The sequence below is a fragment of the Dunckerocampus dactyliophorus genome, chromosome 8 (assembly GCF_027744805.1).
Source record: "Dunckerocampus dactyliophorus isolate RoL2022-P2 chromosome 8, RoL_Ddac_1.1, whole genome shotgun sequence".
In the NCBI taxonomy this organism is placed as follows: Eukaryota; Metazoa; Chordata; class Actinopteri; order Syngnathiformes; family Syngnathidae; genus Dunckerocampus; species Dunckerocampus dactyliophorus.
In genome coordinates this window covers 4,151,832-4,167,905 of record NC_072826.1, presented here as the reverse complement: position 1 = coordinate 4,167,905, position 16,074 = coordinate 4,151,832, and the positions used below count along the sequence as shown (strand labels likewise).

Sequence of the window (16,074 nt, the reverse complement as noted above, 5' to 3'; positions counted from 1 at the left end):
AAAAAGCGATTTAGTTGCTGGAATGCTAATAATAAATAGTGTACCCACATAATAAAGTGAGGCGCTTACAGAGCAATACTGTCACCTAGTGGTGCTTTATAGGTATTGCTGAAATTGATGCTTAAGCTTTGTGGTTGATAATTGACCTGATTGTATTTCTCGTGTTGTACAAAGGAGCCACACTGTTTCATTTGCCACAATTAGCTCCATACCTGGGTCTATGGTTATCATCACACTTTGCCTTTGCCTATTATCACAAAAAATGCAAAAAAAAAAAAAAAAAAACCTTGAAAAAAGTTAAGCCTTTAGATCAGGGATGTCCAAAGTGCAGCCTGGGGGCCATTTGCGGCCTGCAGCAAATTCTACAAATATAATTAAAAAAAAACAACTAATAGAAGCAAAAATGGAAAACTGAACTGTAATTGTACAAGAATGAAGGCAAAATATTAAGAGAAAATAAAAGTTGCAATTTTATGAGAATAAACTAATATTATGAGAAAAAAATAATGTCATTTTAGTAGCATAGAGTTGAAATGTTAAAGAAAAATTTATATTTTTTCAAGTCGTAATATTATAAGATAATATATTGATATATAAATTAGGGAGGGTAAAAAGTTGGGAATAAAGTCAGACTGTTATGAGGGTTTGAGGGTTTTACTGTGCACACCCTCTTTTCTCATGCCGTAAACACGTTTGCAGCCCGTTGTCATGGCTGACCTCATTGTTTCATGGAACAATGAAGCTGCAGTTTATTTGAATTGTTCCTCAACAGTTTACAGTCAACATGCAATGTGTGGCAGAACAGTAGCAATGACATCATCCGAGGCAGGCGGCCAATGAGATGCTTCATGGAGCAGGGAAATAAATAAAGCTTCCTTGCACCGCATGAGAAAACAAATATCTCCGGGGGACAATGGTAACTTCCAGAGTGGTTGCAAGACAGCGTGCGTGTCCAAGAAGGGCATCCCACCCGCAGCATTTTTATAAATGACGTTTGTCGCGCCCCCTATTGGTTGTGGTCAAATTGCTTTGGAAGACATGTTAGCATACCCGGAAGCCCGTTTCCACCGCTGAAAGAAAAAAAATATCCCAAAAGTAAGTCATAATTATGAGATAAAAAGTCATAATTATGAGATACAAAAAGTCATAATTATGAGATTAAAAATTTTTTATTATGAGATAGAAACTGTGCTGAGTGCCGAGTGAGAGTCTCCAGTGAAGAAGGTGGCACATGCGCAGTTTGTACTTCATATTTTCAACTTTTTATCTTAAAATTTCGACTTTCCTATCTCATTATTATGACTTTTTATCTCGTAATTATGACTTTATCTCGTAATTTTGACTTTTTATCTCATAATTATGACTTTTATCTCATAATCTTGACTTTTTATCACATATTATGACTCTTCATCACATCATTTCGATTTATCTCATAATTATGACTTATGTATCTCATTATTATGACTTTCTATCTCATAATTTTGACTTTTGATCACATAATTATGACTTTTTATCTAATCATTTTGATTTATCGCAGAATTATGACTTTATCTTGTAATTTCAATTTTTTAATCTCATATTTATGACTTTTTATCAAATTTTTGATTTATCTCATAATTATGACTTTTACCTTGTAATTTAAACATTTTATCTCATAATCACTACTTTTTGTGTCATAATTTTGACTTTCTCCTTGCAATTTTCTTCTTAGAATTACGACTGTATTCCCATAATATTTCAACTTTATTCTCGTAACATTATAACTTTTTCTGCAACCTAATTTTCTGAAAAGTACAACTTTATTTGTTGTTTTGTTTCTCTCTCATAATATTACGTCTTTAAAAAAAATAATAATAATAATTTTTTTTTATTCAAAATTCAAATAATTCATTTTTTTTTTTTTAAGATTTCAACTTTATACTAGTAAAATGGTGTTATTTTTCCCTCATAATATTACGATGTTATATTTGTAAAATTACAGGTTTTTCTCATTGGATGGCAACTTTTTTCTTTTGTCGCCTTGTTAAATTATATTCTTAGAATGTGCTGCAGGCCAATAAAAAAACAAACAGCTGTGGGCGAAAATGGCCACTGGACCGCACTTTGGACACCCCTGTACTAGTATATGGTATATATAGTATACATTATATAAAACAGTAGTGATTTGTAGTTGTCGTATTTAAAAAGGCTTGTTCTCAGGTTTATGTTGCTTTTTTTACATGTTTATGTAACACACTGTAATCCGACACTTCAGAACGGTCAAGTGCAGGTTTCAAGTTCACGTTCACAACTTCAGGTCGGCCTTGTTTGGTCGCCCACCCGCCCACCCGCACGTACACACACCCACACACTTCATTTTTGATTATCTCACAGCGGGTTCACGTCCATGCTAAATATATCTAGAAGCATTTCTTAAAAGTGGAGGGTGGCATTTTGGCCGTCTGCCACACGTCATCACTCCTCTATTTTAAGAGGCGGGGGCGTAAATTCAAGTGCGCCCCCGCCTCTCATTCCTCGCGTGGACATGAACCTTCCATGAGGGGGCGGCGCCGAGGCGACCTGTCAGCACGGTTGGCATTAAGCCCTCCCGTTGCAACACCTGCTGCCGTCACTTTCTGTATGTGTGTGTGTGTGTGTGTGTCTTCACATTAGGAGGACGAGCTGGTGTGTTTCTAACAATGATAACATTAATGAAATTGCTGCTAATGTCAAACTTACATTCAAGTTTTTTTTTTTAGCATTTTAGTCGTTAGCATGACGGCATACACGTCCTCGTCGCTCCCCCTGTGCCCCAGCAAGCCTCGCCAACCCGCGCGAGTTGGCTGTGGTGCCCTGGTAAATCGCATGAGTGAATTGACTGTTCCGTACTGTTGAGTGAGCGCAAGTCTTTCTATTCGTTTCTATTTGAGAAAGTCCCCTTCAACTGTCCCTTGACCACTGGAATCCTTTACAGCAGAACAAGACGATGGTGAGTCTCATAATAACGATGATAATACCAAAAGACAAGTGTGATTTCTTGAAAACGTGCACGTGATCCTGAGCATGGTTTTGTTTGCACACACAAGAATCGGGATTTAATTGCTCAGCGTGATTCGCATTTTTTGCAGAATTGACGTCCACTTGCACAATTCAACACGTCCGAAAAGCAGTTGATGCAATCCTACCCCTTTCAACTACTCCCTCGAGGGACGGATGGGAGTGAGCACAGATTACTTCAGGGGGGTGGTGGGCATCCACACCAATCCTGCCAATCCAACTGAGGGTTGATGTTGTGTATGCATCAGCTGACGGACAAGCCTCCTCTCGCTTGGTCAATTATAAGCTTCCATTCTCAACACACCCACCCGCTTCAGTGACTTGTGCAACATCATAGCCCTTGACCCGCCGGCATGCTGTGAAAGTGCGGAGCTATTATTGCTTGTACTCACTCTGCGTTCGGGTCGGCCTTCAAGAACGCCTGGATGACCAGCGGTAACTCCGACTTCACAATGTACAGGTAGCTGGACATGGCTGTCATGACAGAAAGACAAAATACAAACATGAGTGGTCCTCAATGTACACTGAAAACATGAATGTCATTCAGCTTCCTGTTAAGTGGTGCATTTAAGAACCAAGGGACATTTAAAGGAGTCCTATTATGTAAAAGTGACTTTTTAATAATGTTCTAATAGTAATACACTCCTGATCAAAATGTTGATAGCAGTTGAAAAATTACAAGATTTGCGCACTGTTGGATCTCCCGGAGGTTCTAAGTAGAGCTTCAAAATGCAAAAAGAAGAAATGGGAATGAGTAAGCAATTTATTGCAAACGAGCATTAAAGTGAAATAGGTTTGATCAAAAGTTTAAGACCATAGCTTAAAAAACCCCCCCAAAAAACCCAGTGCCAGTAACGTTGGAAGCCATCAGGACCGTCAATGGAGAACAAAACTTTCTTCCACCTTTCGATGTCCCATGTTTGGTGCTCCCCTGCAGATTCTAAACGCCCAATTTTGTGGCCTTGAAGGAAATGAGGCCTTTGAAGAGCTTTTTTTCTTCTTAAAAGCCTTCTCTGGCAGATGGCTTCTGATGGTTATTGGACTGCACTCGGCACCAGTAACAACCTTCATTTGGGCCGAGGATGGTCCCGTGTCTTGACAGACAGATTCGGCTCATTTTTTTGGGTGATATATTGGTACAATACAATATTTCATTGTTAAATAGACCATCTACGTTTGGGGGAAATCACTCCCCTACATTTCTTTTGTCAGAAATGTGTCTTTGCCCACTGCTTGTTGCTCACTAGCAAGCAACGCTCCTGTTATGTAGACAATCTTTGACTACTGGCTCGTCTACTGTACATCAGTGTCGTCCCACTTCTTCCTCACCTCCGATATTCTGCAGAGTGATGGCAATGCCGGCCGCCATTTTTCCAGGAATGCCAAAAGCTCTGAAGCCCAGCTGTTCATAAGCTCGAATTCCTGCAAGCAGAGATCAGTCACTATGGAGGAGACGCCACATCTACATGGTGGGCCATTTGACAAGTCCCCCAATGCTCAACTGCCTAAATATTGTGTCAAGGCAGCATTATTGGGCTGTGGAAGGTATAATAAAAGCGGCCTGGGAACCCGTGCTAAACAGCAATCATTTCATTTTTGCAAGATGGTGGAAAAAGTTTTTTTTCCAAGAGGCCGAGACAAAGACAGACTTACCCACAATGCCAGAGGACTTGAGCAGCAGATGAATAGAATAAGACGACAAGGCCGCTACTGCAGTCAGAAGAAACCTGCAACAGCATTCAATAAAATGTCAATAAAAGTCTAAAAAGTTTATGTGTTCACACATTGAAATCCCTCTCCCTGGACACGATAGGCATCTTTTAAAAGGATCATGTGCTGTAATAAACACACCGACTGTAAATGTACACACTCCAGAAAAGCCACAGCCCAAAATAGTCCCAACTTCATGCGGAATTTGCTTATTCGTGTCTTCTTATTGCAAGCAGGCTGCAGCTCCCATGCATGGCCTTGGTACTGCCAGGTCATTTAGTCTGCATTTTTGTTTGGGTGCCAGCGTAGCAGGGTTGGCATAGATAAAAGCTGGCCCAGCTCTGTATGAGCCGTATGAGACGACAGACCGCATCATTCTTGTACTTTGGATGTATAATCATCAACCTGGAGGGGATCTGCACCACTACCTCCACGTTTGGCTTACATCCTGACACAAACTAACAAAGTAAGAGGCTGAATTATGCCACAGAAAAGTCACTCCAGTACACCGGTCCATCCATCTATTTATAGCTCTTCGGCAGCGCAATTCTCCACCAAAACACTAGGGGCAGCATTTTCCTGAACGTGAGTAATCACTAGCCCGCTTGCAGTGTGGTAGTAAACAATGTAAACAAAAACTTCATATTGTATTTCCACTGAGAAAAGTCTCCCAAGTTATTGCGAAATAAACACCATTGGTCCTACTCACAAGAAAAGGAGTATTCCAGTGTTGGCCATGGCGTAGGCTAGGCCCAGGATTCCACTCCCCATGATGGCATTACCCAAATTGAAGACGGACATGCCAAAGGAGGTTTTCCCTTCAAACTAATTAACAAAAAAGGTGGATGTTAAAACAAACAACCAATACACAACGAGTATTATGCTTTGTCACTCACATCAGTGAATCGCACAGGTTTCTTTCCATCAGCACTGGGCAAAAACTCCTCATTCTCCAAACCTCCATCAGGGTCATCAAACCTAGCGGATGGTCAAGATTTTAATACTGAGCGTTAAAGGAAAAGCGCACTTTTTTTTTTAAATTTTGCCCATCATCCACAATCCTTATGTGAGACATAATCTTTCTCTTTTCTGTGCGTTCTAAAGATATAAAAACAGATAGCAAAGAGGCAGCTCATTATGGGACACACCGACTCCTCCTACAAAGGCCGCTATTGAACACCTCCAAAAAGCTCCAGCAAGGTTTTATGGTTTTATATCCATGCTGTGAGCATGTAGTAACAGCTACATTCATGATAACATGGAATACTTACAGTATTTTGCTCATTTAAAGCATTAGCGGAACTTCCTTCCTGGGTGCATTGATTTCACATAGCAACATAGAAAGGAACGCTACACCTAGCGTTAACTTTTCCTAACTCAAAAACAAAAACACAGCAGCAGTGGCGACAGCTCCAATATGTAGCGTTACCTTTCGCTAGTGGCCTGAGGCATTGTGAGCGAGTGTGTGGTGAAGCTAGCCGCTAGCCGGCTAGTAGCTAGCCAGTGTGGTGTGGCGAGGTCTCACTACGCCAGTAAAGTAGTTCTTGGGCCTAACAATGTTAATAATAATAACAATGTTGTTGTAGCTTGGTTAATATGCAGGTCACATTATGTAAATGCAGCGTTGGCGCTTTTGTGGTTTTTTTCAGAAGGTTTTATAGGCGGAACAGGTGCGTCCCATTATGTATGTCAATGAGCTGCCACTTTTTATCTGTTTTTATATCTTCAGAGCGCACAGAAAAGAGAAAGACGTGTGTTCATGTCTCACATAAGGATTGCGGATGATGGGCAAAATTCCCCAAAAGTGGACTTTTCCTTTAAAACAAGCTACACTGTTAATAGGATTCATAATTCACACCTGTCATACCTGACTGTTTGAGTGCCATTTCTGTGCAAGGATCCACCCATTGAGGCAAAAATGCAAGCATGCATTAAAAAGAAACAAAGCAAACAGGAATTGAGTTGAGTGCGCTGTTGCTAAGCTAAGCATTCATGAGAACCTGGAATGCCCTTGACATGCTGGTGTTGACGCGCCAGCACGAGCGGCGGGGACTGGTATAGCAAACACTCACTGATCTTCCTCCAGCAGCGTCTTCATCGGCATGCCCACATCATCTCCGAGGTCGTGTCTCTTCCCATTGGATAAGATGTTAATCTCCGACTGAGACGGTTCCATCCTGCCGGGTGCAACAGATGCTCTTCTGCAAAGATGGACGGGATCAGCGTCTCCAACGGATAAAGACTTTTATGCACACAGCAAATAAATGGATACGAGGTACTTCCTGGCAATAAACCAACAATACGTAATCAGTAAAAGCGCATTTGGATGTCTCTGATTTGAAGTAACAAATATAGCCTCACTATTACATCACTTTTTTTGTTGTTGACAGGAAAGGACGTATATGGTCTGCTGTCGCTACCAGAGTTTTGAACTGTTTTGGTGCTTTCCTGACTACACTTGGGGAAACAAGATCGGAGCCGCTTACTGACACCCTCACCTTGAACTGGGACAGGCGAGAGGTACAGATTCATTGAAATAAACGAGCTACAAGTGCTGACTTTTACCTTTGTTGACGACTACTGTTCCCAAAGACACGATGTGGCAGCGAGACGCCACACGGACACCATCTTCCTGTTTTGTCATGAGTTATTTCTGGATGTTTCTCACCTTCTTTATCAAAACGCTGGTACTTGGAAAACGTTGGCTCCATTTTGGGTTACGGTACTGAGGTGAGAAACAAAATTGAACTCAAGGAAGAGCTCATGTCAAGACAGGAAGGTGGTTGTGTTTGATCTCGCTGCCACATCGTTTCTTTGGGGACGGTCACGTCAAGAATCACGCTTTCAATGTTCATTCATTTTATGAAAATACATTTGTTGTGTGAGGGATAATAATGCAGTTTTAGTTGCATAATGTTCAGTCATACTACGAAAAACAAACAAAACAAAGAATAAAGTTGCAATTCTGGGAAAATTAGGTTGGTCAAAAAGTTATAATATTACGAGAACAAAGTCGAAATATTATGGGAATAAAGTCATAATTTCGAGAAACTTTAAGAGCAGAAAGTTTAAATATTTGGAAAATTTAAAAAAACAGCAAAAAATTGGGAAAAAAAGAGCAAAGAGGGAAGTTCATATCAAAAATACTCTTTTTGACCAATATCACAAAGCTGAGATGTGGGCTTTTTTCTTGAAATACAGTATATACTTGTATACTTCCTAGCATATTTACAAAATATCCAATATCCTTTCATTTTTCAGGATGTGGCCTTCAATGGAAAAAGTTTGGATACCCCTGCTTTAAAGCGTTTAAAGCATAGCTAGAGAGAAATATATATTATAGTAAAGATATGTTAAAGTGCTACTTTATTTTAAGATACAAATTGGTTAGAAAATAACTTTCAGTTTTGCTTGCTATGTCACGCTTTTTGTTACCCTTTTCCGGAGACTGACCCATGACCTGATGTGCTGTTAGCAAAGCACATCAGGTGATTGAAGTACAGTCAACAGAACAGTAAGAACCTGCTTGATTGCTGAGTGTCACGCCGTTGGTACCTGTGCAGTGAACCCGACAGGACCCGTGTCAAACATCTACTTCCCTCAGCGGTGGGAAGCTCACACAAGCTCAAAACATACGAGTATTTACCTAAAGAGGACGGTGGCATTAATTGGAAGCGGGACCTGATTGGAAAGAGGCTGTTATTTACCATATATGAACACTAGGGTGTCACTCTGTGCGTGTGCTAGCGGCCCCGTCTCCACCCACCGAGATAAAGTATGTCTGTATGACTGACAAAAGGGCTCACTCCCTTCATGCTGTTGTTCTATGGAACAATCGTGCCAAGGTGCTGAAAGCAATGCACAGAGTGAACTCTCTTCCTGCCTGTTTGGAGGCGAGAGACGAGGAAAACAGACACGCATGGCAATATACTGATTATCCACTTCATTTTCATTTCATTGAATTCATGTATCATCATCCCAGGCCTAGAGCCCACCAGACGTTTTTTTTCTGAACGAGAAATCATACTGCATACAAGCATACTGCACAACACAGCAGCAACAGAACCAATGTTGTCATAGCAGTAAGGAGCAAACTGTTGAGCTGAATTAAACAACAGTATGACCGACGAGCGCAACCAAGATTTTAAAGCACACGCAGAGGTAGATAAAGCTGCTATAATTCAAATGCACCGACTGCATTAGGTGTCAGACGTAATTGCCAGAACAGGCATTCATTGCAGGCTTAAATGATCTCAATAATAATAACATAATAATCATAATAATAACACGGGCTACTGTTGGGGCCGTAACCCACGACAAATTAAAACTCAACTCTGAAGTTACTTCCTGTTTTCCACATATCTGTCCGCCCGCCACTAAGGTTCCCTAGGGAACATATTTACTGTGACACACACGAGCAGGAGTTTTATTTAGGTCTTAAATGGCTTAGTTGCTCTTATTACAGTATGTCTACTATATTGGGTAATACGAGTGTACACCATTACAATAGATTGATAAGACACTATATCTACTATATTGGGTAATACAAATGTAAAGGTGGTTATAGGGGTGTTATTTCATGTCTAGAGGACTCTAATGATGTATTTAGTAGGGGTGGCACAAGATCTCCCAAGATTAAAACGTGACAAGATTTCTGGTTGAGGAAGAAAAGCCCCCCCTCCCCGCTTGCGTTATATAAGCAGTGGTCATGACGAGATATGAGGGCTGTGAATTTTGAAATGTTTGAACAGGTGTTTGCGTCTTTTTCCATCCACTCCATTGAAACGAGAGGGTTGTTCAAGATCATTAACATATTTTTTTTCCCTTGTCCCTGTTCGACAAAGTGTTTAGCATGGAGCGGGAGGTCATGGGGGGGTATCAGGAACAGACACAAGGTTCAGCCGGGAGCGCCTGGCAGCACCAGCTCATCCTCCGCCACGTGCCTGCCGCACTGAGGACACATGAACACACGCGCGCCTGTGATGGCGGCCCGCCACTTGATGCACACACACACCCTGCTCTGTGCTCAGCAGTTCACTTTAGGACAGCGCCTGTCTCTCCTAACAGGTACACCTAGGCACCTACACACAAACTCAGCCTTTACTAAGATAATCATGCTCCCTTTTCGTTGAACAATATCGTTGTTGTTGTGCTTGTGCAGTAGTAACAAATGCACACTGCATCATGCTGACAGCTCTTTTTACAAATATTTCTATTAATGATTCTATTATTATATTTATTCTATATATATATATCGATATTAATAAGTGGAATTGTGTTTATTTGTATACATATACACATTTGCTTTTATTATTTCATTAGAATTATTTGAAACACACCTCCACCTGGGCTTTTTAGACTGACGGCAGCATGCAAAAACAGCAGCTGAATATACAGTAGATAAAGCAAAAACAGCCTTAGCTTTGTGTTACAGCTGACAAAAAGTAATAGTTATTAGCAGGGGTTCACAATAAGTATCGGGCTGGTATGAGAGAACATTAAAAATAGCTCAGATCATTAAAAAAAAACCCAACCCTCCAATGAGGAGAGATTACCCGTACTGTGCGGGTGAGCAAATCAAGTGCTCTTGTTTCCTCCTGTGAGTGTGTGCCTGAATACAGTGCACCTTGCCGGGCCACAGCAGGTGGCTCCCTGCACTCTACACGCTGGTTCTCCTGAAAGTAGTTGTTGATTGTTGATTTTCCTCAAGGAAAATGAGTCAAATGGTCATCGCTAATGTTCTGTGTATAAAGCTACAATGACAACAACAAAAACTAGACTAAAAAAGACCCGATAACTGCCATTACGTCTTCATGGAATCCACAAATTGTAAACGTCCACCTCAATGAGCAAATAGCTTGTTTGTTTTCAGTTCAAGTTAAAGTCCACTTTCATGTGCTGCCTCTTCTCATCAGGGTTTGGGTAACCTTGCAGTGAAAGCCAGTCCACCATCTACCCATCCTGCTTGTTTGCTCGCTTGTTGATCGTGCGCAGCCTGCACGAGTATCCAATATCCACCGCCACCACACACCTGACCTGCCGCCAGTATCGTCTTAAAGCCGTTGAAGCTGTGAAGAAGCATGACCACCAACAACAACCAGTCCGGGAAATCCTGTATCATTTATAAGGTCCAGTGTGGGACATTTTAACATAAAAATTCCCAAAGGTGAAAAATGCTGAGTTCAGCTAATACTGCACACAAACACTATATGGATAAAAGTATTGGGACACTGAGGTTTGCTTCCCACAAGGTTGGAAGCACACAAATGGCACAAAACGCTCAAACACAACCTGTGATTGATTAAGTTATTACGTTACAGTACATATCAAATAAAGACGAATCCACATCTTCTCAAGGGACAATACTATGCAAAGCAAACTTGGATACACTTTAGAGTAATCAGTGTACAGCTTGTATGGCAGGATATAATGCCTGTGTTCATTCATTTTCAGTGGACAGCAAATCTTATACTGCTACGCAAGCTGGACACTGACTACTCTAAAGGACAGTGTGCATGTATGTACTGTATATACAGTAGATACACAATACACACTCCTGATCACAATGCCAAGAATGTACATTTTGCACTGTTGGATCTTAAGGAGGTTCTAAGTAGAGCTTCAAAATGCAAAAAGAAGAAATGGGAGTGAGTGAGTAAGCAATTTATTGCAAACAAGCATTAAAGTGAAACAGGCTGTTCATCAGCTGGTCAAAAGTTTAAGAGCTCAGCCTTTAAAAGGCAAAATGTTGGTAAAAATGTGGATTAAATGTGATTTAGTGTCAGGTATTCACACTGTCATGATCTCTTCATGGCAAAGGAAAAAAAGCTTTCTCTCTTTGAACACGGTGGGATTGTTGAGCTGCATAAGCGAGGCCTCTCACAGCGCGCCATTGCTGCTGAGGTTGGACGCAGTAAGGCAGTCATTTCACACTTCTTCAAACATCCTGAGGCTCATGGTTCATGGGAGACCCAAGAAAATGAGCCGCACGATTCCACTGGCTGTCCGTCAAGACACGGGACCATCCTCGGCCCAAATAAAGGTTGTTACTGGTGCCGAGTGCAGTCCAATAACCATCAGATGCCATCTGCCAGGGAAGGCTTTCAAGAAGAAAAAAAATCTTCAAAGGCCTCGTTTCCTTCAAGGCCACAAAATTGGGCGTTTGGAATTTGCAGGCGAGCACCAAACATGGGACATTGAAAGGTGGAAGAAAGTTTTATTCTCCCTTGACGGTCCTGATGGCTTCCAACGTTACTGGCATGACAAGGAGATCCCACCTGAGATGTTTTCCACACGGCACAGTGGAGGGGGCGCCATCATGATCCTTCAATGGAACAATGAAGCTTCAGGTTGTGCAGGGGCGTCAAACAGCAGATGGCTATGTGGAGATGTTGCAGGGGGCATCCCTCATGCCTGAAGGCCCTCGTCTGCGTGGTAATGATTGGCTTTTTCAACAGGTTTTTTTTCCACGCTGCACTTCAAAAAGGACTTCTTCCTGAGGAATAAGGTCACTCTTTTGGACCATCCTTTGTGTCCCCCTGATATAAATCCAATGGAGAACATTTGGGGATGGATGGCAAGGGAAGTTTACAAAAACGGACATCAGTTCCAGACAGTGGATGCCCTCCGTGAAGCCATCTTCACCACCTGGAGCAACATTCCCACTACCCTCCTGGAAACACCGACATCAAGCATGCCCAAACCCATTTTTCACCCCATTAATAAGAATGGCACAGCTACTCATTACTCACTCCTTTTTTAGACATTTTATTTCTATTTTAGTCTGGTTTGGGGTATTTTTGAGCTATAATCTTAAACTTTTGATCAGCTGTTGGTTGTTTTTTGTTTCACTCCCATTTCTTCTTTGTTCATTTTGAAGCTCCATTTAGAACCTCTTTAAGATCCAACAGTGCAAAATGTACATTCTTGACACTTTGATCGGGAGTGTACTGTAGATACTGGATATCATTTCACAAATTCTCGCTCAAATGATCTCAAATTTTAACTTAATGTGTAAAAACTAACAAAGTTGACTTTTTCAGGGCGAAGAATGACATTCAGTGGCAGCGACAAGGCATTAGGAAATGCTGGAAGAGTCAAACAAGAGTGCCAAGTGTCTCCTCCAGCACCGTCAATAAAAATGCAGCAGCTGGAAAGCAGATTTGGACATGACACATCGTCTTACTGCATTTCTACAGTATTATCACCGGACACATTGCTCGTGTACTGGCTTTTATGAGCTTGTGTACATACTGCACATGCGTATGGACGGGTTCCTCCCAGCGTGACACATGAGCACAGCTGTGCCCCTCGCCCATGGAAGAAAACACCTGCAACGTCCACTTAAAGCAATGACATGGCGCACACGCTGGGGTTCGCTGACCCCGGCTCAGCCTTATCTATCCGCTCGCCTACTGGGATGAACCCAGCAGAAAAAATCCATACAGCGGGTTAGTGTTTAGATTGGGGGACAAAGGCCCCCATTTACTTGTGACAACACAGGATCATTTTTTTTCTCCTGCTTTGATGACACTGACGCTCACGGGACGCTTCGTTAGGTACACCCGCCCCATATAATGCAGTTTAATACAAATAATAGAACACTACTATAAACTATAATCACATGTAATATATATTAATAATAAACATTCAACATTTCTTTCCTCAACAACGGGAAAAATTAAAAATGACTTAAATTATTTGAACCAACAGCGCCTCTGCTGGTGGCAGCAAGTAGTGCACTCTGTTGCTTCCATCAACAGTCAGTTCCACACCAGTGATGTGCGATACCACTGATTTCGGTTACTGAGTAAAATACCGACTTTGTGCAAATTCACTTCATGTATCTGGGAAATGTTTAAAAGTAGTCTATTTCATGATAACATCAATAATACAAGGCATTTAATTCATTTGTTCATTAAGTGATTTTTTTTTTACATTTAAATAAATTAATAATTTAAATATCTAATAATGAATTGAAGTAATTTATGTATTTATTTTAAGCCCTAAAGTACGTTGAGGTAGTGGGGTGATTTCCAATATAGCCAAGCTAATACACAACAACAGAAAAAACAGAGGACAGAATCATATAAAATATGTGAAAATTGTATTTTAAACAATCAAAAAGAAAATAAGTAAAATAATAAAACCATTTTAAAAAATGATGAATTATTAAGAACTACTATACGAATTAAAACTTTATTCGCAATTCACTTGGGGTGTCACAAGACTAAAACGTGACAAGATTTCTCGTTCAGAAGAAAAATGTCTCGTGGTAGGCAGGATGTCTGGGATGATAATAAATAATTGAATTAATCACGCAAAAAATGAAAATGAACAGGATAATTTTGCCCGCCCCAATGTATTTATTGCCATGTGCGTTTGTGCTTCGAAAGAGGCAGGAAGAGAGTTCACTCTGTGCATTGTTTCAGCACCGTGGCATGTTTGTTCCACAGAACAACGGCAAGAACGGAGCGAGCCCTTTTGCCATTCATACAGTCTCTGCATCATCAATAGTTATGCCCCCACCCTAATCAACAGTCAGCATGATTACGTTTGTACAATTAAATACAAATTTTAAGTCGTTCTGGATGCATGCAGTTGTGCCTAATCTAGTGTCCAGTACGCCTAATGTACCGAAAATGATATGAATTTGTAATATTAGACCAAACCAACGATACATGAATGTCTTGTAGTCATATTAGACACTTGTTGCGTTAGAAAAATATACAGTATACATATTTATCAGTGCATAATGGATCGTATTGTAGTACCTTAGAAGTATTCATACATACAGTAAGTATACAGGATTTGGAATGGCATAATAATAAACAGCTCTAAGTTTATTCCAGTACTTTTAAGCAGCCTTATTGCAGGTTTAAGACAACCAACCATGGGGGACGAAAGATAGACCACAATGTGTCAGAGTCCCCCTGAGCCACATGGTGGGTCCTGACATCTGGACTAGTGTAATAACATGTCGTTTCCAAAAAAAAAAGACTAACACAGTTTGCAGAAGAAACAAAAATCATAGAGCTGGCTTATCGGCTTGAAATGAAATCACAACTCACTCTATTTTACACCTCTTATGAGATGTTTTATGGCCTGGAGGTGTATTATATTATTATTTGTATTATTATCCTCTCAAACTGGATCGATCCAGTGAGGAACACGCGTGTTGAAAGCAAACACAATGAAACGCATGTATATTTTAGATAGAAAATATGACTTACCAAAGAATGGCTGTGTACAGGAGATTGTCAGGATTAATTCCCCAGTCGTGGAAGGACGGGAGGCTCTTCCTCGTGATTTATTTGGAGTTGTTTTACGCGCAATGGGAGCGCCAGCAGCGAGGAAAGCTTGTGGAGAAATGGTCGGCATTGTGAAGCACATTGGAGCACAAACTGTGGGGGTTGGAGAAGGTCCGCCTCCTCTGGACGCTCCAACCCCCCCGCAGCCAAAACTTGAACACACACCTCCCACACTGCCGCCTCCTCTGTGGCTCAAGTGGAAAGCTTTTACGCACGGAAGCTTTGTACATAAATCACGACGCACGGCGAGTGTGCCGATTAAACAAAACATTCTGTAGTTATGATTTACGTCACTTTCTTGACGTATTGATGCAGCGGCAGGTTAATTTGGTTAGCGATCAATTTCCGACTGACTTCCGCCCACATGCACCTCCTATAATAGACTTGGCTGTAGGTAGCAGTAGTACACTAGCCAAATCAATGTAGCGATAGAGATGCACGATTTCTTTTTTCATACTTTGTTTTTATATCTATACCTAACTGTTTAATATCTACGTTTTTAGAGTTAAACTGTAGTTTGTGCACACCTGGAGGTAAGGTCTGGAACAAATTGATTCGAGTAGCCTGTGTGCCGCCACGGAGATCAGAACAGGAGTATAGAGCGAGAGGCGCCACCTCGGGTGGCCCAACAAGGTGCACTGTATTCGGGCACACGCTATTCGAGCAGCCGGTGTGACGCCACGGAAGTCTCTGGCAAACTTTTTGCACTTGTCTTCCTCTGATTGCAATAAAACTCTTGAATCTTGAATGTGGTCAGGGGAAGTTATGACAGGCCATTAACGTCAAAGGTAGGAATAAGAGGAACGCTTGGTTTGCTCACCCATACAGTACAGGTAATCTTGCCTCATTGGAGCTTTTTTTGATGTTCCGTTTTCAGAACTATTTTTAATGTTATCAGATTTTTTGGCATGACGTCATTAACAACTATACGTTTTCATACTATATAGACTTTTGTTTTTGCCGCAACAATGAACTTCTTTCCACGTGGTGTACCAAAGGTGGAGACAGATTCCGTGCA

General features: G+C 41.1%; 1 protein-coding gene and 1 long non-coding RNA gene across 5 annotated transcripts in view; one reads left to right on the top strand and one right to left on the bottom strand.

Annotated features, from left to right (window-relative positions):
* The window catches only part of slc38a3b (solute carrier family 38 member 3b), a 32,220-nt gene extending 16,917 nt beyond the window's left edge, over positions 1-15,303 (bottom strand). Inside the window, exons 1-8 of one of the 3 annotated variants that reach the window (XM_054784134.1) lie at positions 14,979-15,303; positions 6,819-6,947; positions 6,614-6,634; positions 5,643-5,724; positions 5,456-5,571; positions 4,690-4,763; positions 4,366-4,458; positions 3,429-3,510 (exon numbers count right to left, since the gene is read on the bottom strand). In XM_054784134.1, coding sequence (XP_054640109.1) covers positions 3,429-3,510; positions 4,366-4,458; positions 4,690-4,763; positions 5,456-5,571; positions 5,643-5,724; positions 6,614-6,634; positions 6,819-6,922 — 572 coding nt within the window. In that variant the 5' untranslated portion in view covers positions 6,923-6,947; positions 14,979-15,303. The remainder of the gene's footprint in view (positions 1-3,428; positions 3,511-4,365; positions 4,459-4,689; positions 4,764-5,455; positions 5,572-5,642; positions 5,725-6,613; positions 6,635-6,818; positions 6,948-14,978) is intronic. The other 2 variants (XM_054784132.1, XM_054784133.1) reach the window with 2 other exon arrangements.
* Positions 6,802-13,606, top strand: LOC129186160 (uncharacterized). Of its 2 annotated transcripts, XR_008572205.1 has the most exons (5): positions 6,802-7,021; positions 7,137-7,266; positions 9,591-9,813; positions 10,662-10,874; positions 12,789-13,606. It is a non-coding gene; the product is annotated as an uncharacterized LOC129186160 (long non-coding RNA). The 2 variants fall into 2 exon arrangements; XR_008572204.1 differs by lacking the exon at positions 12,789-13,606 and having other exon boundaries at positions 10,662-11,135.
* Positions 15,304-16,074: the final 771 nt, after the last annotated feature.